The sequence below is a fragment of the Drosophila kikkawai genome, chromosome 3L, assembly GCF_030179895.1.
Source record: "Drosophila kikkawai strain 14028-0561.14 chromosome 3L, DkikHiC1v2, whole genome shotgun sequence".
Taxonomy (NCBI): domain Eukaryota; kingdom Metazoa; phylum Arthropoda; class Insecta; order Diptera; family Drosophilidae; genus Drosophila; species Drosophila kikkawai.
Window position 1 is genome coordinate 10,604,322 of NC_091730.1, and position 22,007 is coordinate 10,626,328.

Here is a 22,007-nt window from a genome sequence, read left to right on the forward strand (position 1 = left end):
ATTATGCACACTTTATAAATAGTTGGCTTAGTTTATTAAACAAGAGGAATTTGCATAAAATTCGTATATAAGACAAGGTAAATAAATCTAAATGAGCCATTTTAACGGTAGTTCAGAGTGATTCTTCGCTTTTTTTGCCATTCTTTCCAGCTTTGTCTCCATATAAAAAGATGAGACAATGATCTGATTTTGGTTAGTTGGCAGCATGATGGAGTCGCGATTGGAAGTTCGTCTCGCGAATTTTATAATTTTTGTGTCAGTTTTGCTGGCAATTTCGACGGGAGTAAGGTCCCAGGACAATGCCTCGTCTGGACGTCTTATTACCTTGCAAACCGGAAGTCCAGCGCCTGCTCCTCCGCCACAGGAAGTGATCATCGAAGGGGATTACGATCACCATCACCATCATCCTCCGGCGTATCCCCCAACCTATCCATATCCCCCGCAACCCCAACCTTCGCATTGTCATTGCCCACCGGGACCTCCAGGTCCACCAGGACCTCCTGGGACCCCCGGACAGCCCGGCCAGAAGGGTTATCCTGGCACCAAGGGCTCCAAAGGTGATCCTGGCGAGAAGGGAGCAAAGGGAGATAAGGGTTATCCGGGCATGCCTGGAATGCCTGGACCACAGGGCCCACCTGGATATCCTGGAGGAGCATATCCTCCCTATCCCTATCCTCCACCGCCGCCACCTGGTCATGGACATGGAGGGCACGGAGGCGGACATTATCGCCACCACGATGGTGATTACTATGAAGAGGATGAGGATCATTATGGTCATGAACGCGCCTTTAGTATTATAGAAGAGGATCAGCTTGGCCACCAACCCCTTATCTTGGCCTTTAGCCATCAGAGGAATCCACTGACCTCAAGATCAACTAAAAGGAGAAATTAAACTGAGTTGTTTCTATCAAAAATAAGGGAAAAATTCATTTTTTGTTTCTTATATCAGGGAAATTTCTGAAATCTAGGTTTTTCTTGGTTCACTAAAATTTAGAATAGAGCAAAAAAGAATAAAATTTAATATTTTAGGTACGAAATATATTTATTTTCTAGGGTGTAACTCTTTAGTTTAAATTTAAGATTAAAACGGAGCAAACTGATTGCTTAATTTTCCCTTAAAAAGTAAGAAATTAATAAAACGAATACGGAATAAGATTAAAGAAGGAAGGAACGTTTGCTAAGGTTTTCATATAAATTGGCAGTTATTTAATATTCCGATTTTTAAAATTTCAAACCTTCAATTGAAACCTTTTTACAATGCTTATGTTACCAGACACTTTGTAGGGCAAAATATAAATCAAGATGAGAACAAAAAGTATATAGATATCTTAACTATTAGCAAACATCGTCGTCTATGGCTGGATGGGCGTCGTCGACATCCACCTCCGCCTCCTCGTCATCCAAGGCCGCTTGTGAGGCGCTAACCTCCGCAAAATCATCCTCCATGTTATCCACAAAGCTGGAGACCCTATCAACGCACAAAACAAACAGACATTAGAAACAAATACCAGGCAAGGTTCCAAGTTTTCTCTGCCATCACTTTTCAAAGTCGCACTGCGGCAGGAGGCCTTCGTCCTTCGAGGGACTGAATCGTAGCAGCGTGCAGAGTCTCAGTAGGCCAAGGAGTATCAGGAACATCCCGGCCACATAGCTCAGCCACAGATTGTGCGGGTACAGGATCAGGCACACGCCGATTACCGCATAAACGGGTGTGGGTCGCCAACCCCCGCAAATCGCTGACAGGCGCCAACAGGCCAGGCAGTTGCAGGATGTTCGCTGGTAATTATTCCTAAAAGAAATTAATAACATAAATATGGGTAAGGAATTATTATAGTTTGAGGATATTAGAACAATAAAAATATATTTTTAAAATTATTTATTATTTTAAAAACAAAATGATTACAAAATTTCTAGTAAAGTATGAAAAGGATTATAAAGCTTGAGCTGACTTTAGTGTATCTTTTGCATTCAGAAATTTATACTTTTAAAATTAAATTAAATTAATATTCTTTTAAATTTTAACTACCTCATTATGATTCTCATTATTAAATTTAAATTTAATATAATAATTGCCATATTATCTTACTCTGAGCACTGCAGCTGCAGGAAAATAGTCACCAGCCACTTGATCTCTATGAACATTACCAGCACCGCTGAAAAACTAACCACTAATTAAGTTAATTCTGGGCTATATACGATTTAACTTACACTATATAAAGGCCAGCCTGATAGCCATGCATGTAGACATCAACGCCGACGCCGCAGATAACTGAAAAAAGAGAAATGGTTTAAGCATTTTGTGGGTGAGGGGCGAAAAGGAGAGTTTCATCCTTGAACAAGCCTATAAAATAATGTGATTTCGTCTGGGCGAATATATTTATAAGCATATTTATTGAGTTTGGGGCTTTTTTGTTTACCAAGATGGGGCCATAAAATGTAATAGGAAACCGAAGAAAAGTAGCGAGGTTGGTATGAGAAGTTTCGAAGTGTTAAATCTCTATTATAAAGATTTGAATATTGATACATTTTCTACGATAATTAAAGTAAATAATAATATTACAAAAATGGGATTAATTTGTATATTTACAAAGCAATAATAGAACCTTAAATAACCTAATTATAGGAGTCACAGAATTAAGACTTGAGAATTTCTAGAGCCTTCTTTTAGTTCTATTTAATATAAATTTAAAAATATATACATATATATAAAGTTTATTAGATAATTAAAATAATTAAAATGAAATACACAAATATATACAATATATACAATATATACAATATATACAATATATACAATATATACAATATATACAATATATACATATATACAATATATACAATATATACAATATATACAATATATACAATATATACAATATAAATTTTCTTAAACAGCCCCCTAAAATATTCATATTCTAACCACATTATGAGTCCCCTGATTCGCCGCTACCAAATCCACTTCCAATGTGTAAAATATGGCCAAGAAAAGCCACCACTCCCTCCACCACTCCCCCTCTTCCCCCTACTGCGTAAAAACTCAATCTAATTAAGTTGTTTTTATTATGCCAAGCCGCGAAAAACAAATCAGATTAAACCAGTTAGATATATGTGTTGGTCGTATTTAAATGACACTGCAGAGCCCAAAACCAAACCAATTACATTAAAGGACAAAAATCGATAAAGCGGAAATCGAAAAAAAAAACATGCAAAAATTATCTGGATAATTGAAAGCGATGGAGAAAAAATAGATATCCCTGGAATATGGAGGGGAAAACTTGGCGAATGGCTGGCGCCAAAAGGCTAACAACAAAGCTCATTGTCGAGCGTATGGAAAAGTTGCTCCGATAGGAGGAAAATGGGGACAGGGGAAAAACGCTGCTCTTGGCACAGGATGCCAAATTGTGAACTGCAAGCTGCATAGAGGCCAATGCCTTGTTAATGGCTCTGACAAGGAGAGGATTTCCTTCGCCATTCAGAGAGGGGTTTATGAACTATATCAAGTTTTTATTTCTTTGTTTTCTTCATGGCTGAAAACAATTTGTAAGGAAATTAGTTTGAACTTGACCCAACGTTTTTGTTATGTTCTCTACCCACCAGCAATTTATCAAAATTCTGTCATTTTTCGGGCGAGTTCACTATTTTAAGCGCATTAGGGAAATCTCGCTTGGTGGCTGAAAAATCGTTGTGATTGGCCGTGGATAAGCGTTTAAGCCAAGTTTGATAAGTGCACCAGATGGCCGAGAAAAATCGTTGAAAAAAATTCACAGGATTTCCATATTTTTTATGCAAATAAGAGATAATAAAAGTTCAGATATTTAATGTGATTAATTTTATGAGAGGAAATATTTCAAAACAGTTGAAAAATTTATGGAATTTAAATAAATTTAAAGTTTTCAGAGAAAAAATAAATACAATATTGGTTTCAAAGTGAAACAATTTGTATATCTGTGCATCAGTAAAGCAATTTAATTAAATTTCCCCATTTTATTTGATAAAACTTTATATTTCCCTAAGTTTAATGCAATTTACTATTTGTGCATTTTCTGTTGAATTAAATTTTAATGCAATTTATTTCCCTTTTTCTTTTTATAATCAAGAAAAATGTCTTGTAGGAATAATGCTTTTTTGTTAAAGGAAATCATAAGGAGATTCTAAGAGAAGGCATTCACTCAGCTTCTTAGCTTTAGAATTCATATTGAATGGCAAGAAATATAATAAGCCACAGCACTCAACATATCCTGGGGCTGGGATTTCCATGCACAAGCATTTCCTACGATTTGTCAAGGGTAAACATTCCGAAAAAGGAACAGAAGAGCAATGCATATGCATTTATTCATGCACATGCATCTAACCCCATATCGTGATTGGCATTATCTAGAGTATGGGGAAAGGAAGGGGATAGGCAGGAGGGAGGGTCACCTGTCCTGAGAGTTATATTATTTTGCCTGCATGGATTTCCAAGCACTTTCCAAGCTTACCGAATGAAGTCAGCAGACCAAAAACCCTTATCACAGGACGTAAACACTCGCACTCGGCGGACTGAAGGCGATGATGATGTCGTCCTCGACGAAGGCGTTGCTGTTGCAGTTGCATTTGGCTCATAATTAGTTTTTTATATTTAAATTATATAAAATTACTTTAAATTATTTAAATGTTTTTATATTTGATTTATGTAAAATGTATTTAATCTATGTCCGAATTTTATTTTATTTTTACTGTTTTCTTTGACACATTTCTTTATCACATTTTGTTCGTTTTAACTAAATTTATTTGTTATACATTTTCACTTTATTTAATATATTTATTTCCACTTTTATAGTTAGTTTCTTTTACTATTTTTATTTGATTCTTTCACACAATTCTTAAGACCTCACTACCATCCAAGAAATGGCTAATAAAACAATCAAAGAGCCGTATCCACATCACAAAAGTCCACTACGTGCTTGGCATACTTAGGGGACCAACTTAACGACAAACATTTTCAATTCCAACGTGAAAAGCTCATTACGTTTTTAAATTTCATTTTAAATTTCCAGCATTTAAGTTGGGCATACGCTGCGTATGCGTAATGTGACACTTTTTGCACTTCCTCCTCCCTAGTATTTAATCACCTTTGTGAGTGTGTGCCAGAGCTAATGTCTGCAAATTACCGTTACCATTTGCACTTTACCCCCGCACGTTTTGTGTCCTTTTTTTTCGGTTTCAATTTTTCCTTTTTTTAATATTTTTTTGTGTTATTTTTTTAGGTGCCACTTGACTTTATGACCGTGCCTCTAAACAACGAACGTCCGCACGCTTCCAGCAGCGCTAGCCGAATGAAACTGAATGAAAGGACCTAGCAGGGAATCGTTTCTATATTCGGAGTCAAATCCAGAGTCGCCGCTGAGGCTGCTTTTCCTACTGCCGCTGCTTTGTAGCCAAAAGGCCAGCCAATGGGGCGGCGCTGCATTCGAAGTTGCCGAGTTGATTTGTTATGAGAGGACGCTCGTGTTTATTACTTTTTAAATGCTTACATCCAAAAGTTGGACAGAAAAAGTGGCTTTTAGGTGGAGATTTATGGTAACCGCAAATATCGCTGTGATTATTTATTTAGAGTAGAATTATAATACATATATATTTATCGGAATTTTATTTCTTGAAAATAGAGAGAGAGGGTATTATTATTGTTTAGCTTATACTTTTTTTACGAAACTTCTTAATTGACTTGTTTTGAGAGGGAACTTGTATGTTTTTTTAAAGCAGTTTCAATTTTGTGAACTATTTAAAATTGTTATATTTATTGAGATATTAAAAAATGCTTTTAAAAATACTTATGGTTCTTAGTACGGTGATATTAAGTAATATGTTAAGTTATTAAATTTGTTTTTATTTTAAATGAGAATAATTTTTACACTTATTTTACAGCCAAATAATTTTTTCTTGATCTAAAATATCGTAAAAATAGAATTCTTTTTTGCATATTACAAAAAGGGTAGTGCATTTCCAAAGTCACCATTATTCCCCCGAGCTTCTTCCCAATTCAAGCTTGATTTTATTTGTCACGTTGTCCTGTGTGAGCTGCTCCTCATGTTGTTGCTCTTGCTGGCGTTTCCCTGTGTGTGTGTGCGTGCCTTCGTCCTGCTGGTCCTGCCACTTTCTTCTACCCCCACCTCCTCTCCTTGGCTACGTTTCAGTAATTTTCATAACTGGCTGAATGAGGACCAAGAGCGAAGAGAAGCGCAGCGACAGGAGGCAAGAAAGAAGCTCAAAAGGCGACCAGGAGCAAAGCTGAGCAATTGCCAAGTGCCAAGCAACTACGCAGAATGTGGACAAAAACATTTTCGGCTGCTGCTGGCTTCCTTCTATATATATTAAGCGGGGGAAAAGGTTCAGTGCGAAGCACGAGTAAATATTTTTTTTTTAGCCTCTCCGCTTATTGTGCTGTGCATTTGCTAAGGTGCCTATCGTCAGGCTTGTTTGCATTATGCGGCGTTAATGACATCCAAAGTGGGAAAGACGCCCCCCAGAGGAAAGGCTCCACTGTCGCCAGCATCTACGACATAATTTACAGCTGCCTTACACAGAAAATTTCATTTCCTTAAATTACCGGGAATTACAAAAGAAAAAAATATCTATTAAGGATGCCTAAAGCTTTGGGATTTGTAGAAAAGTCCTGAGATGCTAGCTTAAAGAATTGAAATTCTGATTCGTAAAACTTAAGAATATATTTTGAATTTAAGCTCTAATTTTCATTTAGATTATTTTGTTTTTAAGAAAACATAGAAAAATATATGTATTTCTATTTATTTAATTTTCAATATTTTTGGGAGTTATTATTCGGAAATTAAACATTTAAATAGGTTTCTACAATAAATTATCCTGGGATTATAGATTCACCTAGATTTTTAATTTTTTAGAATATTTTTAAAGCGTTTCACGTAGATATTTGCATAAATATATTAACGAAAAACAACTTTAAGTAATTTTTTCTTCAAGTGAAATCAAGCTAATGATACTTCCCGGCCAGCTCACTTGGCGAACTCCTTTCGCCGCTTCATTATCTTTGTAATTCCAGCGACCATGGCCACCTCGGGCAGCGACAGCTTGGCATCCTCCTGGAAGTCACAACGTCTGGTTAAATGCAGCCAGGTTCTTTCCGGATTCAGAGACAGCGGCATCTGCAGCCAGCTAACATAGTCGATTTTCAGGGATCCCGTCAGAAGCTGGTCGAAAGGGGTATTCCCAATAAAGAACATAGACCTTAGCACCGAGGTCTTGGCCTCCTTTATATTCTGGCCCTGGACTCCTTGAAACGGACTCGGATCATTGTCACCCGTGCCCAGTTGCTCCAGCAGCCAGTCCTTGTTAAATTTCAAATAATTATAGACCACCTTGAGGGCTTGCTTACCAATATTTGTGGTTAAGATATCGCTGACAAGGACCTCGGCTATATAATCAGCTATGCCCACATCTAGCTCCATGGCATAATTGTTTGGAGGACTATGGCTAAGGCGTTCTGATTCCGCATTTGTCAAGGCCAAGTCATCCATTTTGATGGTACTTACGGCACTCATGCCACCTGCTCCACGGCAATTACTGCCCACGGTTCCCTCAAAATCAGTGTCCAAGTTGATACTCTCCTTGGCTTGTTTAAGGAATAATTCGATTTGATCTGTATGTTTGTCATCCTCGTCAATAGAGCAAATGGCTTCTGATATGGAATAGCAAATGGAGGCTTTGTCTTCGTTTTTGCCTGGAAAATAAATAGAATTTTGAATAATTAAACAATTTTAAATTTATAAATAAATTATAGTAACTAAATACCCACTCTGCTCATACATTTCAGCCGTCTTGATCAGCTCAGTATAAAGGGCCGCAAAAACCACCTGTAAGAGCACCGAATCCCCCAGAGGCCGTGTGGAAACTGGTATGATATCCTGCAGCAAGGAAGCTATTTTATACAGTCCCTCAGGCAGGCAATCCCAGATCTCAGAGACACAAGTAAGAGCTAAGGACATGGCCTGATACATGCTAGCTCCATTTTCCACCGCATTTACTAGCATCTCCACCACACAATCCAGCACAGGATACACAAAGTGCATAATGGCCTCTAGCCAGGGAGTTCTCTTCTGATTCCACACCTGTCGCTTGTCCAGGCAATCGCTCCATCCGGCAATAGCATGTTCCTCCAGGGTTTTTATCAGACAGGATTTGATATCCACTGCCTTGCCAACAGCCACAACCAAGTAGGTGAGGGAGAGGACTATCTGGTAGTTGGACTGGCCAACGGGATCTGAAAAAATAGGGGGAGATAATTATAAACAAAATAAATCCATAAAGATTTGCAATAATTTAAAACCCCCTATCATAGATGTATAAAGAACCCAACTTACCTATATCTCCTGAAATAGATTCGGTGACATTAAAGCATTCCCCGCGACACAAAAAGGCCTCGCACTTCTGAGGAGCCCCTTCAGCGCTGGTAAATGAAATTTTCGCCACATTTTTAAAGTTTTCCGATGATGGCAAATGCTGCATAAGATGACGCATTACAATCCCAGTAAGATAAGCATCTCTCATCAAAAGAATTTTCAATAGATAAGACCAGTCAGCTTCGGGAAAGGCAAGCAAAACCCTCAAGTCCAAGGATATGGCAGTATTGGTAGAGAGATCGGCAAATTCGGTAACCCATTGACAGGATTGCTCTTTGGGAAAATATCTGGGTAAGGCAAAAATAATCCAAGCACTGGGAAGACCATGGCGAGAGCTAAACATTTCCATGTTGTCAAGGCCTTTGCGGAAGACCTAAAAAAATGAAATTTAAATTAAAAAGGAATTAAAAGAAATTTTTCCGACTAAGATCTCACCTTGGATAAAACACCCAGTGGAGCACCCCTAAGAAGGAGGCAATAGAACAGCTCCCGGCACTTGGCATGTATATCCCTAAGGATAACACTCTGATTGCTCAGCTGCAAACCCACATATGCCTCACCACTCTCACAGATATGGGGCAACAGTTCAGCAATGCAGAGCAGCATGTTGCATATGTCCACCAGATGGAGAGTGGATCGAGCCACGCTGGTCACTATTTGGGTATAGCGAACAGTCAAAACGCTCAGCGTTTCATTCAACATTCCAGCAAAGATTTTCTGTGCCATTTTGGGAGGCACCGAGTTCCACAAATCATTCTTGGAACCCCTCATATAATGCCACCACATCTGAACGGTATAGGAACCTCTTTCGGACTCGAAAAACGGTTGAGTATCCTCCCAATGCAGGCAGTCGGCATCTTGCATGATATAGAGTAACAATAAGCGGCAATGAAGATCCAAGAGACGTTCTGCCAAAGCTTCAGACATCTGGGAATATTGCTTGAAGCTTAGCTTAAGAGCTCCACCCTTTTCGTCTCCTTTTGGAGGACAAATGGTGGTGGTGGCTGCCTGCATATAAACACTCAGGGAGTTCTTGACCAGCGAAGCAGCTCCAATTGTGGCAGTGAGTACAGATAAATCTGCATGATCCAGAGACTCCTGAGAGAGACGATGAATGTGCTCAAGAAGAAGATCAGCGGACTTGGTCACGAGCTGTACGAATTTATCAGGATCTGATGTCTTGACGGTTGCACTTGCCTAGGAATGAAGGAAAAGAAATATAAATTTTTTGATTTTTATAATTTAATCAGTTAAATCGTACAAAATCTCCTTCATTCATTTCCTTTTCGGTGTGCAAAAGTCCGGATGGTTTTCGATAAGAGGCAAAGTATTCATCTTCCCACCTTTAAAATATATATATTCTATGAATTATTTTTAATATTGAAATCTTTAGGTAATTACCAGCGAATTAATTTGATGGCAGCAAAGGAAGCATAACGTGGAAAGTCCAGTTTTCCACCTACGACTCCTGAGCATATTGGTTCTTGAAGCACTCGTTGATGTGTCTGTTTTTAGGTTTTTTAGGTCAGGAACTATAAAGATATATTTAACATTTTCTCACCTGATAAAACTCCAGGTCTCGCTGCAGCAAAATCGGAACTCTATCCATTAAATTACCTTCTTCTAGGACCTCCATTATGTTGATGTTATGTTTTCTTTATAAAATATAAACTTAAATTACTTCAAACACCTTATTATGAGAGTGCAAAATATTTGCTAACGAACAAACACTTTATGTATTTTACAGGTTGTCAGGGAAACAGCTACAATGGCTTTATCGAAGAAAAAGTCATGGGATATCGAATACAACACACGATATATATTTAGAAATATAGAGAAAATAAATATACAATATTTATTTAACTCTTTTTAGTAGGTTAATTTAGTATAACATATAACAAATTTGTTTATTATTTAAAACTAACAATAGTTTTATATACTTTTTAAATCTTACCTGAAAGTATACAACATATAAAACACTATATATACCCTACACCACTCAACCTCCACTTTCATAAAAAAATTATTGATAAGACGCCAACTGCCCCCCGTTCTCTCTCTTTGAATTAAATTCAGTTTACGCCGCGATAAGCTGCAAACAAAAGCCGGTTGGCCTGCTCGTTGAGAATTCAAATCTGTCCTCAGTTGATAATTGACTTGCGACTGTGGCAGTTGTGATCTCTCAATCCGGAGGCAAACAAAGTGAGTACCGAACGACTCAACGGAGATGCTATCAGTAGATCCGCGCGCTGCTGGGGATCTAAAAAAAAAACTTTCCAGCCAGCAACCAGAAAAACAGACGGAGCAGTTATCGCTCGATAAGAATGGTATCAGGGCGTAATCAGTAATCCATAAATCTCCTCTCGCTCCTCTACACACAGACCCCAAAATCATATGTACATTTCATAAATATACAACTAAATGGAAACATTAAAAAATTAAAAATAAATCTTTAACTAATTTAATATTAAACGTTATCCTTCTTTTTTAGCATGATGGCACATTTGAGAAATCTTTCGAGGCTCGTCACGCCCCGCCGTTTGATCACCCAAGTAGCCTCCAGCCGCTCATCATCCACATCCTTTCTGATCGACCAACCCGAATATAGTTTCCTCAAGGAATTGGGCTTGGAGAGGGATAATCCTGGTGTTTATTCCGGCCATTGGCAGGGACGTGGACCTTCCATAACTAGTTATGACCCTGGTACCGGTCAACCCATCGCCACAGTGCGTCAGGGAAATGTCCAGGAGTTGGAGCAGACAATTGGCTTGGCTGTGGATGCGTACAAACAATGGCGACAGGTGCCAGCTCCAGTTCGAGGTGAGATAGTCCGCCAGATCGGTGATGAGCTCAGGAAGTACAAGGAACCCCTGGGCAAACTCGTGTCCCTGGAAGTGGGCAAAATATACAGCGAGGGACAGGGTGAGGTGCAGGAGTTTATAGACATCTGTGACTATGCAGTTGGCCTCTCCAGGATCTATGCCGGTCAACTGATTAACTCTGAGCGAGCTGAACACTCCATTTTGGAGGCTTGGCGTCCGTTGGGATTGGTGGGCGTTATTTCAGCCTACAATTTCCCCAATGCTGTCTTTGGCTGGAATGCCGCCATAGCTCTTACCACTGGCAACAGTGTCCTGTGGAAGGGAGCTCCCAGCACGCCTTTAGTCTCCGTGGCAACTACCAAAATTGTGGCGGATGTGCTGCGCAGAAATAACCTCCCACCGGTGGTTACTCTCTGCCAAGGAGGTACCGATGTCGGCCAGACTCTGGTGGCCGACAAGCGAGTTAACCTGGTATCCTTTACGGGCAGTTGCCAAACTGGACGTGATGTGGGCGTGGAAGTCCAGAAGCGATTCGGCAAAGTGATCCTTGAGTTGGGCGGTAATAATGCCTTGATCATTGATGAATCAGCCAATGTGAAGATGGCCCTGGATGCTGCTCTCTTTGGTTGCATTGGCACCAGCGGGCAGAGATGCACCACCACCAGAAGGATCATTGTTCACGAGAAGCTGCACGATCAGTTTGTGAAGGCTTTGGTTGGCAAATATAAACAATTGATACCCAAAATTGGCCATCAGTTGGAGGCACAAACGCTTGTGGGTCCCGTGCACACTCAACAAAATGTGGAGAACTACACGAAGGCCATTGAGGAGGCCAAGTCCTTGGGCGGAACTGTGGCCTTTGGTGGGAAGGTTATTCAGAGACCTGGTCACTATGTGGAACCCACTGTGATCACAGGACTAAGTCACGATGCCAGCGTGGTTCATCGTGAAACCTTTGCGCCCATCGTTTATGTTCTCAAAGCCAAGAACGTAGAGCAGGCCATCGAATGGAACAACGAGGTGGAGCAGGGTCTCTCCTCTGCCATTTTCACTGAGAACATTGGACAGGCCTTCAAGTGGATTGGAGCCAGCGGTTCCGATTGCGGCATTGTCAACATCAACACCACCACAAATGGTGCTGAAATTGGCGGAGCCTTCGGCGGTGAAAAGGCCACTGGAGGAGGTCGTGAGTCTGGATCGGATGCCTGGAAACAGTACTGCAAGCGGGCCACCATCACCGTCAATCATTCCGGCGAACTGGCCTGCGCCCAGGGAGTGGTCTTCAATGTGGAGTAAAATTGAGATTTTTTACATTTTTAATCGTCCTATTTTCTTTAATTTTAAATATACAAAAATAATGTCCTTAAACGAAATGCCGCCGAGTTAATTATTTATCTTTGCTTATATCAAAGCGCCAGAAGTCCACCTCAATGTCCTTGGACTTGTGCTTGTGGAACTTGTAGCTGGCCTCGATATTGTAGCGAAGTTCGGCGACCACTGAGCCACGAGCACCCCACTCCTGGGACTTCTTTTGAATGTAGGCACTAAGGAAAATTGATTACAAAGTTAAATTAAATTTAAATAATTAAATTAATGACATACCGTGTAGATGTTTTGTGGAGGGAGTAAACCGCTCGGTTGGCCAAACGCAGTGCCACTTCCAGAAACCGCATATCCATTCCAGCATTGTGCTTTGTGCCAAACGGTGGATTCATTACTACTGTGTCAAATATCTTCTCCCACTTGCTCCCCGACAGCTGCAGCACATCCGCTCTGACGCAGTCCACATTGGGCAGCTCCATATCCACCACATTGCCCCTGAAGGTATCTACCGCATCGCCATCCAATTCGAAGCCCACAGTGAGCTGGGCGCCCAGGAGAGTGGCGGCAATGCTGAGCATTCCACAGCCACAGCCCAAGTCACCCACCAGTTTTCCTTCTATATCCTCGTGTTGGGCCTGCATGTGATGCACCATGCAGGCAGCTATGTGCGGCGGAGTTGGATATTGCTCCAGCAGGATCTTGGGCTGCTCGAAGCCATCAACACTCTGCAGATACTCCTCCAGCTTCTTAAGCTTAAGACGTGCCATTGGCGGGCCGTCTATTTGCTGATATTGTGGGTGGCGGGGGCGTTGGGCGTGGTGGGGGTAGTCGCGGGCGACGGCAGCGGCTCCAGACGTGGCAGCACGGGTATGAAACTATTTCCAAAATACGAATCCTGAGGTATAAAGAAACCCAGAGTTGTAGAGCTCGTTGGATTAAATGCAGAGCGGGCGGTAGGCGTGGCATTAGTGGCAATGCCCACGCCCAGCTGGAAATCTGGATTAACGGTCGTCGGCTGTCCCAGTAACTGAGGAGCGGGCATCTGTAAGAAATTGTACTCTAAATATCGTAGAAAACCCGGCTGTCCACATGGTCCACACTCACCTGACTCGTGGTGCTCAATCCGAGATTAAGGATGCCGCCGGCCAGCAACTGCTTCTTCGACTGGATCTCCTCGAGTATTTTGCGGTTCGTCTCGGCTTGCTGGGAACTTGTGGTGGGAAAAGACATCCCGTTAAATATGAAAACAAGCAACAATTGTGGCAGAAAAGAAAAAGATTATAATAATAAAAGCGGTGCTGGCATTTCAGTGATTTTATAGCTCAATCTAGCTTTTTTGATATGGCAAAATCTATTAGCTAGAGTTTTTTAGCTAATTTTATATGTGATTTGGCTGCGTTTGCTTTTTTCCTAATGATTTATTTTCCGTTTTATTCTATTTTTTTAAATTAGTTTAAAATATTGGTTTAGACTTTTTGAAAATTAAGCAATTTTGTATTAATTTTAAAAATCTCTAGCTATTTTCTAGTCGTGTTAGTCATAATGTGACCGTTTGCTAAAATCGATAACATCGATATCATCACAATTTCACAACTCTACTAGAACGTGCTGGCAACATATAAATAAAACACAATAATTGTAAACAAACAGAAATCTAATACAATTACTTTGTATTTTTCTGCGGTCCATTAAAAGTATCTAATTACTTTCCGGAATCATGAGTATGAGCGACGACGACAGAGACATTGATATCGAGAGTGACGTAAGCAAATAATCACAATATATATATATGTATGTGTGTTTATACATGATTTTAATACGAATTTATTGTTTTTTACAGGACGATGGGGACTCGGATAATGGTTTGGGCTCCTCGCGGCACACGAGTACGGCAAATTTCACCCAAGTGAGTGTCTACATAATGAAATGCCACGGAAAAGCTGCACACGTTGCCTGTTGTTGATAAACACAGAGGTGCACGTGTTGTTGTTGTTACGAAATCTTATTTACGTAGTACATATATACTTATTTTTGTATACTTGAAGGCCGAGAAGCGCGCGCATCACAACGCCTTGGAGCGAAGGCGGCGGGATCACATCAAGGAGAGCTTTACGAATCTCAGGGAGGCGGTGCCAACGCTTAAGGGCGAGAAGGTAATGGGGGGTAAATAGGTGATCCTGGAGAGAAATCCTTATATTTTTATCCTTCTAGGCAAGCCGAGCTCAGATATTAAAGAAGACCACCGAGTGCATACAAACCATGCGTCGAAAAATCAGTGAAAACCAAAAGGACATCGAGGAAATCAAAAAACAAAACAGCATATTAGATCAGCAAAGTAAATACTAAATATTTTTCCAATTTTAACAAATTTTCCTCATACACTTCCTCATTTTCCCAACCCCCAGTTCGAGCTCTGGAAAGTCCCAATGCCGATCATTACGCTGAATTCCTCAGTGAGGACGAAGTGGGCAGCGAAGACATTGAGGACGATGATCTGGACCAGCCTGACTTTAGCAGACGCAACAAAAAAATGAAGACCTTCCATGCCTAGATGGAACGCACAGGAATGTTTCGGTTTTCATTTTCAACGATTCTGTGTCAATTTCATTTTGTTTCATTCACTTTTCTAGGGTTGTGTTAATCGAAAGCAATAGCCTTTAATGTTGTGAAGAAATCAGTTTCAAAATTCAGTTCATGTAAAAAGAACTCTGTGGAAATGAAAGCTGCAACATGCCCGTTTAATCATAATCATCATTAGTTTTAAGACCAAAGTGTAGCCCACCCTCTATACCTTAATTCGTATGCGTGTGTCTTTTGTACTTAGAACAAATCACCACTCTCTCTACGCTAAATAATAAAAGTTTGTAAGTTTATATTTAGAAAAAGGAAACAATCGATTGTTTTTAAAGAGACTGCAAATGGTTTTGAGATCAATTAGCTATATAATACTGTCTGAACCCAACAATAGTAAAGATTTCTACAATCTTTCCTGGGAATAACAAACAAATCACAATTCTTCTTCACTAAACAAACTAAAAGTTTGTTGGTACACATTATATTTTACACAAATTATATACCACTACTTAAACTTAAGGGTCAGCCAGAGGATCAAGAATACGACAAGGACAAAGAGGAACATGTAGCACATCTGGCGAGCACCACCGCCTTGTTTGGCCAAGCGCAACACCCGGGTCATGGTGTTGCCCAGAAAACCACTTGTCCGATCCATATCATCGTCGATTCCGCGCAGTAACTTATCCTGGTAGCGCACCTCATTGCCTATATCGATGGTTAGCGATTTCAGTGCTCCAATTTTCTGTTTAAGCTCCTCGGCGGCCAGCTCATTTTCCGCCTCCAGGGAATCATGACTCGCCGGAGCAGCGCCCGATCCCGATGGCTGCTGGTTCAGGGGCTGATATGGATAGTTATTGCGGCGCATGCTGCTCCCAGTGTGTGCCAGTTTTGCATTCGGATTGCTGTAAATCGGTGCAAATATTTAAAGTTAATAGACATAAATCACAGTATAGCATTCAAGTGACACGTAAACGTAAACATTGTATCTCACCCAGCGGCAGAACAGCTGTTGTGATGATTGTTTTTGGGCTCAACCTCTGTGGCTGATGTTGCATTGACCCTTGACCCTACCTTGGCACTTGGAAATTGGCTGAGTAATGCTTCAATTAAATAAATGTAACTTTTTAAAAACCCATGCAATTGTTGGTTGTCGAGCAGTGTGACCAGAGCAAAGCAACTGGAATTGGGTGAAAAAAGCTTGTTTAACCCTATGGTAAATACTTCTTTTTACAAGATTTTACTACTTTAATTACTTTATCAGGTAATTTATTTCATTATAATCATTTGCAACACTTCAGGCAAGAATATATATCCCTTATAATACTTTTATCATTTGCAGCTCTTGACAAATATAAAGAGCTTTTAGCAAATATAAAAAAAAATGTTTAAATAAACAATAAGTACAAGGAATAATTTCCATTTATGTATAAAAAAATATATAAAAAAAAATTTAATTTAATAATATTATTTAATTTAATCTCACAGACCACTTAAGGGTTAATCCTGCAACTTATTACTTATATACTTTGGTATTTTCCTTACTGCCGCCTACAGTCACACTGCTCCAGTCGCGTCTAGTGTTCAATAACTTTAGGTAATCTTGGCCAAAAATTTTAGCTTGGCGCTGTCGTTTGTTTTTCCCATTAATTTTCCTGGCCCGACCCTGAAATCAATAAGCATCAAATATTTAAAGCTGTGTGTGCCACAAGTGCGTCATTGATTTTAGTGGTTTTTGTGATGTTAACTCGTCATTTGCATTCTCATTGACCCTGACCAAGTGCACTCGTTTGTTGTTTTTGTTGCTGCTTCTTCTTTTATTAATCCCCCACCCCATTCCCCTTCCCCTTCCGTTTCGTTTGTGTTGATCAAAAAACAATCAGTTTGCGTAATAATGCGCCAATAACAATAACAACAATTAGCAAGTGATAAGCCCTGCAGAACGTTGAACCATCGAAACACGCGAGTCAAGTGACTGATAAGCCTTGTAACTCTTTCATTTCCAGATTTAGCATGACGGAGGAATACTCGGAAATCTTGCCCCAGAGGGGTCTAATGGATGGAATCGCCTCGCTAGTGGGCGTTCCCGTGGAGGCCCTGCGATTGCTGCTCACCATTTTGGCAGGTAAGACCTGCATTTTCACCTGCTTCTACTAAATATATGTGTGTGTGCATATCGGTTATATGTACAGGTGTTCCGGGCAAACATTGTACTTATTTAGATATATATATATTCCCCCTTTCAGGTTATCCCGTGGCTTTTGTTTATCTGAAATTCATTGCCGGCATAAACGATAAAAAAGTGCACCACCTGTTCTTTGCCGCCAGTGGCGCTGGACTCTGCTACTTCAACTATGGCTCTGATACATATCACTCTCTGCTGGGGATCGTTACCACATATTTCCTGGTACTCTTCCTGCGGAAAAAGACACAAATCTTTCTGACCCTGAACTTTGTGTTCCATATGTCTTATCTGCTGTTGGGTTACTTCTTCACCTCCAGCAATGATTATGATATCCTGTGGACGATGCCCCAGTGCATCTTGGTCCTGCGAATGATTGGATTTGGATTTGATGTAACCGATGGCCTGAAGGCAGAGTCTGAGCTGTCCAAGGACCAGAGAGAAACGGCCTTGAGGGAGCCACCATCTCTGCTAGAACTATTGGCCTTTGCATATTTCCCCAGTGGATTTTTGGTGGGTCCCCAGTTTCCCTATCGCCGTTACCAGTCTTTTATCAACGGGCAATTCCGTAAGCACGAGGGTAGCTTTGAGGCCGGCGTTCGTCGGTTTGGAGCGGGAGCCTTTTACCTGCTCGTGTGTCAAGTGGGTCTGAGTTACTTCCCTGACTCGTACTTTCTCACCCCTGAGTTTGCGGAGCAGTCTTTCATCAAGAGAATTTATTTCTTGGGCTTCTGGGCCAAGTTCAGTCTGTACAAGTACATCTCTTGCTGGCTGCTCACCGAGGGAGCCCTCATTGGCATCGGTCTGACCTATAAGGGAAAGAATAAGGATGGTGAACCAGACTGGTCCGGCTGCAGTAATGTCAAGCTAATGCTCTTGGAAACCGGCAACACCATGGAACACTATGTGCAGAGCTTCAATGTAAACACGAATCAGTGGGTGGGACAGTACATCTACAAGCGGCTCAAGTTCCTCAACAATCGCACGATCAGCTATGGCGCAGCTCTGGGTTTTCTGGCTGTATGGCATGGATACCACTGCGGATACTATATGACCTTCCTTATGGAGTACATGGTCGTGAGTACGGAAAAGCAAGTGAGTATCAATTCTGGAATTATAATTAAGTAGAGCAAACTTAAAGTCTTATTACTACGTAATACAAAATAATGCGCCATTTCCTTGTTTGTTTTATAGATTACCCGCTTCTACACCAGCGTAGTTTTGCCCAAGTGGGGTGAGGTTCTCAACAACTCTGACATCTACAAGCTGCTCTACTTCATTGCTCTTAAATCGTACAACATTTGCTTCATGGGCTGGTGTCTCACGGCATTTGTTTTCTTGAAATACGAGCGATGGATCGTGGTTTATGGGGCAGTAAATTACTATGGCTTCACTTTCCTGTTCCTCTGGGCCGTCTTCTATCACACCTACCGAACCCTTTTCCGGGTTAGTTCGCGAAAGCCAGGTGGCGAGGATGAAAGGCCAGTGGAAAGTAAGACGGAAGAGAAAAAGTCGCAGGAACAAATCAGTGGAGAAAAGGACGCAGATGACAAGAAGTCTGAGTAGCAAGGAGAGTTTACCAACAGAAAGTAGCTTGAAAGTTCTCAAAATTGTAGTTACTCCTTGACAATTGTTTGGAATTGGTATTTATCAGAATCTTACTAACCAAATAATAAGTTTTACCAAATAATATTGCCACTGTAACTAGAGATTTGTTAACTGAAAAAACAATTTTATACATATAATTCGTCTGCCTAGTCAAGGAGGAGTCATCCCCAAGTATGCAGTGTGTTTTATGGCGATAAGATACTGGCTTATCTGGGCCCAAAAACAGCACATTGTCAGTCGTATATATGTATGTTATGGAATTGTAAATTGTATAAGTGTTAAAATCATGTTAGATCAACTAGTAACTACGACAGATCACCTACAAGACTTATAAGAGGCCCGGGTCTATGAAAATCAAATAATTTCTGTTACAGATTTCTTGTATCGAAAGAAGGGAGCATCATAACTAAGCCATAAAGACAATTTTATACCAATGCAAAGGATAAAGGGATGCAAAGATACATATATTTTGATATGCTCACATTAAGTGCAAATTTAATTAATGGAAACGCGAAATAAATGCAATGAAGTTATTTTTAGGTAATTCTTACATTTGCTTTATTATTTGGGTAAGGAAAAGATGGGGATCGTGATTTATTAAATGTTATTAATCGATAAATAGGTAAATAAGAAAAAAATTAAACTCTTTTTAAATCGAATCAAATTCAATTCTATAATTTTTGTAGATTTTTTTTAAACCATTAAGACTTAAGAATCTTTCGAATGTTCTCTGTAATATACCGACAAAATGATCGTTTTCAATATCATATCGAAATTGGAAATATCGAAAAAAATCGTTTATAACTTTAAAACAAATATTTTCTATCAATGAAGTCCCTTTTTAAAATTATATTAAATTATAAAAATTAAATCTTTAAAACATATTTTTGATAGGCTTTCTATAATTGTTTTGTAAAATAATAGATAAAATCGATTCTGTAATCGATTTATCGATTTTTTAAGTAAATTTCAATCTTTTCCGCCACCCCCACTAACAGCTCATTAAAAACTAAACACATTTTGTAAGTTCTAAGAAAACTTATTTATTTTTATGATCAATAAAAATGGTCATGAGAATGTATACGGAGGAGATGCTAATAATGTTCTCTTTAGTGCTCCATGGGCTGGGCATCGCCGCTGCCGACGTCAACACGGCGCTTGGCACCTCCGCCAGCAGCTGGATCCTGCTCTTCCTGCTCGTTGATCTCGCTAAACATGTAGTCGTCTTGGTACTCCTTCAGGATCTTGCTCGAGCGATTCTCGTCTAGGAACAGCGAGTACACCTTCTTCACATCCTCCGTGTTCACTTCTGTGGCCTTGCGACGACGACACACCAAGTTGGCGGTGGTGATCAACTGGATGGCGTAGCGCAGACTCGTATCAGTGGCAATGCGCGTGAGAATGGTCAAAGCATCTGGGTGCATGATGCAGTCCTCTTCCTCGCAACGAATCTTCAAAATCTCCTTGACTTCCTTCTCCAAATAGGAAACCGTGCGTATGATGATCATGCGATCCAGCAAATCGATTGGAATTCCGTGGGGACTGCGGTAGTTGGTGCCCCTGATGCGAGTGATTCCTCTGTTGGTGGCCATCACAACCACGGGTGCCATGTCCGACTCCAGGGCACGATTCAGGAAGGAGAAGCACTCGATGTCCAGCATGTGAACTTCATCGATAAATAGAACTCCCGGATTTATTTCAGCTTTTCCCTCTTCACGCCACTCGAGAACTTTGTTGTTGATTTGGTCGCGTACCTCTTGCTTGATTTCACCAGTGTCGCCGGAGAACAGAGCCAGGAATCCGTGGGTGCGACTATTGATCACATCGATCTCGTGAAGGGTGACGGTGTGCACCACCTCCTTGCGTTTCTGGAGCTCACCCTCCGGGCATTGAACGAATCTAGTTTGAGCGCCAGTGGCATCGTAGTCCCTGGCTCGGGTGAAGCTTCTGCCCAGCTTATTAACTTTCCCGGATGCCTTGTCTATGGTGATGACATCACCCGCCTGGATCTTTTCCTTCATGAAGCACTCGATAATCTTGTTGCCCAAGTCATAGTTGGTCTCCATCTCGGTGGTCTTCAGGGTAACCTTACCCACTTTTTGGCCAGTTCCTGTGGCTGGGCGCTCGATTTGTATTTCCACCACCTCGCCCTCGATAATCTCAGTTTCCTCCTTGATGCGAACGCCAATACTCTTGCGCAGGGCCTGTGACAAGGCCTCCGTTTTGCTCATCTCCAGTGAATATATCTCCGAACCGGACATACTGGTAAATGGGGTCTCAGTGCCCAAGGCTTGAGCCATTCCCACGGCGATTGCTGTTTTTCCGGTGCTGGGTTCTCCAGCCAGCAGGATGCATCTTCCGGCGATTTTGCCCTCGCGCACCATTTGGACCACAACACCGGCGGCACGGCGAGCATCCTTCTGGCCCACCATGCCCTGGGAAACCAAACGTGCCTCCAGAACATCGTCCAATCCCAGACCGCGAATGTGAGAATGGGCGCCAATGCGTTCGATGCGCGTTATGTCGCGAACTTCGATTTTCTCGGTTTCGGCCATATTTGTGGTTCTAAAAAATATTATAAATTATACGTTTAGCTCGATTCCGACCTTTTCGACGACTCACGACTTTGTTTATGGGGCTTAAATAAGTTGCTAAGCAAATAAAAGGAAGCAAAACGCCGGGCCTGCTTTTTAATTGGAGTGTTGGAAAACGACTGAAAAGACAGCATGCTGTTAGAGATGGAAAATGGGATGGAAATAGCTATAAAATAGCTGAAATTCAAATCTTTCTTAAAAAATAACAAAACAAACTTAATTATTATAAATAAACTTTAGCAAAATCAAATAAAATATCTATTTGGTTGGTATTTGGCACAGACTAAAATAATAGTAGCAACAAAAAAGAATTGTTTACAAATACGACTAAGAAATTTTGATATTTTATAAAATGCAATAATTTAATTTATAATAATTCCCATATAGGGAATTAATTTAAGGTTGATTTTAACATAAACTAGCCAAAACAATTAAGTAGCTAATGTTAATCTACTGGCTGCTAGCTCAGCTGTTTGACGCGTTAGTGCCTTTCACA

The 22,007-nt window shown here is 40.6% G+C and overlaps 10 protein-coding genes across 12 annotated transcripts; 4 read left to right on the plus strand and 6 right to left on the minus strand.

Moving 5' to 3' along the window:
• The first annotated feature begins 205 nt into the window (after window positions 1-205).
• Window positions 206-892, plus strand: LOC108083037 (cuticle collagen 14). Its single transcript, XM_017178667.2, has one exon. The coding sequence runs from the start codon at window positions 206-208 to the stop codon at window positions 890-892; it is 687 nt and encodes a 228-aa protein (XP_017034156.2).
• Window positions 893-1,291: 399 nt separating this feature from the next.
• On the minus strand, window positions 1,292-4,602 carry LOC108083038 (uncharacterized). The gene is made up of 5 exons (XM_017178668.3): window positions 4,479-4,602; window positions 2,209-2,269; window positions 2,087-2,161; window positions 1,541-1,789; window positions 1,292-1,468 (listed from the first exon to the last, which is right to left on the minus strand). Exons 1-5 carry the CDS (start codon window positions 4,600-4,602, stop codon window positions 1,336-1,338), a joined length of 642 nt encoding a protein of 213 aa, XP_017034157.1. The 3' UTR covers window positions 1,292-1,335.
• Window positions 4,603-7,007: 2,405 nt separating this feature from the next.
• Window positions 7,008-10,047, minus strand: LOC108082972 (uncharacterized). The gene is made up of 7 exons (XM_017178595.3): window positions 9,973-10,047; window positions 9,813-9,916; window positions 9,673-9,754; window positions 8,847-9,608; window positions 8,373-8,784; window positions 7,808-8,272; window positions 7,008-7,732 (listed from the first exon to the last, which is right to left on the minus strand). Exons 1-7 carry the CDS (start codon window positions 10,045-10,047, stop codon window positions 7,008-7,010), a joined length of 2,625 nt encoding a protein of 874 aa, XP_017034084.2.
• Window positions 10,048-10,496: 449 nt separating this feature from the next.
• Aldh7A1 (aldehyde dehydrogenase 7 family member A1) lies at window positions 10,497-12,606 on the plus strand. Its single transcript, XM_017178802.2, has 2 exons — window positions 10,497-10,613; window positions 10,903-12,606. Exon 2 carries the CDS (start codon window positions 10,904-10,906, stop codon window positions 12,527-12,529), a length of 1,626 nt encoding a protein of 541 aa, XP_017034291.1. The 5' UTR covers window positions 10,497-10,613; window position 10,903; the 3' UTR covers window positions 12,530-12,606.
• Window positions 12,527-13,323, minus strand: Mettl5 (Methyltransferase like 5). Its single transcript, XM_017178803.2, has 2 exons — window positions 12,836-13,323; window positions 12,527-12,777 (listed from the first exon to the last, which is right to left on the minus strand). The coding sequence occupies exons 1-2, from the start codon at window positions 13,321-13,323 to the stop codon at window positions 12,621-12,623; spliced, it is 645 nt and encodes a 214-aa protein (XP_017034292.1). The 3' UTR covers window positions 12,527-12,620.
• Window positions 13,324-13,334: 11 nt separating this feature from the next.
• Window positions 13,335-13,865, minus strand: LOC108083129 (SOSS complex subunit C homolog). The gene is made up of 2 exons (XM_017178804.3): window positions 13,661-13,865; window positions 13,335-13,598 (listed from the first exon to the last, which is right to left on the minus strand). The coding sequence occupies exons 1-2, from the start codon at window positions 13,784-13,786 to the stop codon at window positions 13,335-13,337; spliced, it is 390 nt and encodes a 129-aa protein (XP_017034293.1). The 5' UTR covers window positions 13,787-13,865.
• Window positions 13,866-14,135: 270 nt separating this feature from the next.
• Window positions 14,136-15,468, plus strand: Max (MYC associated factor X). The gene is made up of 5 exons (XM_017178609.3): window positions 14,136-14,318; window positions 14,397-14,462; window positions 14,602-14,709; window positions 14,768-14,891; window positions 14,962-15,468. Exons 1-5 carry the CDS (start codon window positions 14,274-14,276, stop codon window positions 15,105-15,107), a joined length of 489 nt encoding a protein of 162 aa, XP_017034098.1. The 5' UTR covers window positions 14,136-14,273; the 3' UTR covers window positions 15,108-15,468.
• A 101-nt stretch (window positions 15,469-15,569) lies between these two features.
• On the minus strand, window positions 15,570-16,303 carry Bet1 (blocked early in transport 1). 2 transcript variants are annotated; one of them, XM_017178611.3, is made up of 2 exons: window positions 16,122-16,303; window positions 15,570-16,032 (listed from the first exon to the last, which is right to left on the minus strand). In XM_017178611.3, the coding sequence occupies exon 2, from the start codon at window positions 15,993-15,995 to the stop codon at window positions 15,636-15,638; it is 360 nt and encodes a 119-aa protein (XP_017034100.1). In that variant the 5' UTR covers window positions 15,996-16,032; window positions 16,122-16,303; the 3' UTR covers window positions 15,570-15,635. The 2 variants fall into 2 exon arrangements, with proteins under 2 accessions (XP_017034100.1, XP_017034101.1); XM_017178612.3 differs by having other exon boundaries at window positions 16,202-16,300.
• Window positions 16,304-16,681: 378 nt separating this feature from the next.
• Window positions 16,682-19,461, plus strand: nes (lysophosphatidylcholine acyltransferase 3 protein nessy). Of its 2 annotated transcripts, none has more exons than XM_017178843.2 (4): window positions 16,682-16,724; window positions 17,134-17,252; window positions 17,374-18,404; window positions 18,504-19,461. In XM_017178843.2, exons 2-4 carry the CDS (start codon window positions 17,141-17,143, stop codon window positions 18,873-18,875), a joined length of 1,515 nt encoding a protein of 504 aa, XP_017034332.1. In that variant the 5' UTR covers window positions 16,682-16,724; window positions 17,134-17,140; the 3' UTR covers window positions 18,876-19,461. The 2 variants fall into 2 exon arrangements, with proteins under 2 accessions (XP_017034332.1, XP_017034333.1); XM_017178844.3 differs by having other exon boundaries at window positions 16,708-16,838.
• A 474-nt stretch (window positions 19,462-19,935) lies between these two features.
• Window positions 19,936-21,623, minus strand: rept (RuvB-like helicase 2 rept). Its single transcript, XM_017178846.3, has 2 exons — window positions 21,540-21,623; window positions 19,936-21,482 (listed from the first exon to the last, which is right to left on the minus strand). The coding sequence occupies exon 2, from the start codon at window positions 21,470-21,472 to the stop codon at window positions 20,027-20,029; it is 1,446 nt and encodes a 481-aa protein (XP_017034335.1). The 5' UTR covers window positions 21,473-21,482; window positions 21,540-21,623; the 3' UTR covers window positions 19,936-20,026.
• Window positions 21,624-22,007: the final 384 nt, after the last annotated feature.

Coding starts and splice junctions, on each gene's coding strand:
- LOC108083037 (XM_017178667.2), top strand. CDS start 206: ATGATGGAGTCGCGATTGGAAGTTCGTCTCGCGAATTTTATAATTTTT.
- LOC108083038 (XM_017178668.3), bottom strand. CDS start 4,602: ATGAGCCAAATGCAACTGCAACAGCAACGCCTTCGTCGAGGACGACAT. Junction 2,270..4,478: donor TGGTCTGCTGACTTCATTCG/GTAAGCTTGGAA, acceptor CTCTTTTTTCAG/TTATCTGCGGCGTCGGCGTT. Junction 2,162..2,208: donor CAGGCTGGCCTTTATATAGT/GTAAGTTAAATC, acceptor ATTAGTGGTTAG/TTTTTCAGCGGTGCTGGTAA.
- LOC108082972 (XM_017178595.3), bottom strand. CDS start 10,047: ATGGAGGTCCTAGAAGAAGGTAATTTAATGGATAGAGTTCCGATTTTG. Junction 8,785..8,846: donor CACTGGGTGTTTTATCCAAG/GTGAGATCTTAG, acceptor TCATTTTTTTAG/GTCTTCCGCAAAGGCCTTGA. Junction 8,273..8,372: donor ATCTATTTCAGGAGATATAG/GTAAGTTGGGTT, acceptor CTATTTTTTCAG/ATCCCGTTGGCCAGTCCAAC.
- Aldh7A1 (XM_017178802.2), top strand. CDS start 10,904: ATGATGGCACATTTGAGAAATCTTTCGAGGCTCGTCACGCCCCGCCGT.
- Mettl5 (XM_017178803.2), bottom strand. CDS start 13,323: ATGGCACGTCTTAAGCTTAAGAAGCTGGAGGAGTATCTGCAGAGTGTT. Junction 12,778..12,835: donor CTCCACAAAACATCTACACG/GTATGTCATTAA, acceptor AATTTTCCTTAG/TGCCTACATTCAAAAGAAGT.
- LOC108083129 (XM_017178804.3), bottom strand. CDS start 13,786: ATGTCTTTTCCCACCACAAGTTCCCAGCAAGCCGAGACGAACCGCAAA. Junction 13,599..13,660: donor GATTGAGCACCACGAGTCAG/GTGAGTGTGGAC, acceptor AATTTCTTACAG/ATGCCCGCTCCTCAGTTACT.
- Max (XM_017178609.3), top strand. CDS start 14,274: ATGAGTATGAGCGACGACGACAGAGACATTGATATCGAGAGTGAC. Junction 14,319..14,396: donor ACATTGATATCGAGAGTGAC/GTAAGCAAATAA, acceptor TGTTTTTTACAG/GACGATGGGGACTCGGATAA. Junction 14,710..14,767: donor CAACGCTTAAGGGCGAGAAG/GTAATGGGGGGT, acceptor TTATCCTTCTAG/GCAAGCCGAGCTCAGATATT.
- Bet1 (XM_017178611.3), bottom strand. CDS start 15,995: ATGCGCCGCAATAACTATCCATATCAGCCCCTGAACCAGCAGCCATCG.
- nes (XM_017178843.2), top strand. CDS start 17,141: ATGACGGAGGAATACTCGGAAATCTTGCCCCAGAGGGGTCTAATGGAT. Junction 17,253..17,373: donor GCTGCTCACCATTTTGGCAG/GTAAGACCTGCA, acceptor TCCCCCTTTCAG/GTTATCCCGTGGCTTTTGTT. Junction 18,405..18,503: donor TCGTGAGTACGGAAAAGCAA/GTGAGTATCAAT, acceptor TTTGTTTTATAG/ATTACCCGCTTCTACACCAG.
- rept (XM_017178846.3), bottom strand. CDS start 21,472: ATGGCCGAAACCGAGAAAATCGAAGTTCGCGACATAACGCGCATCGAA.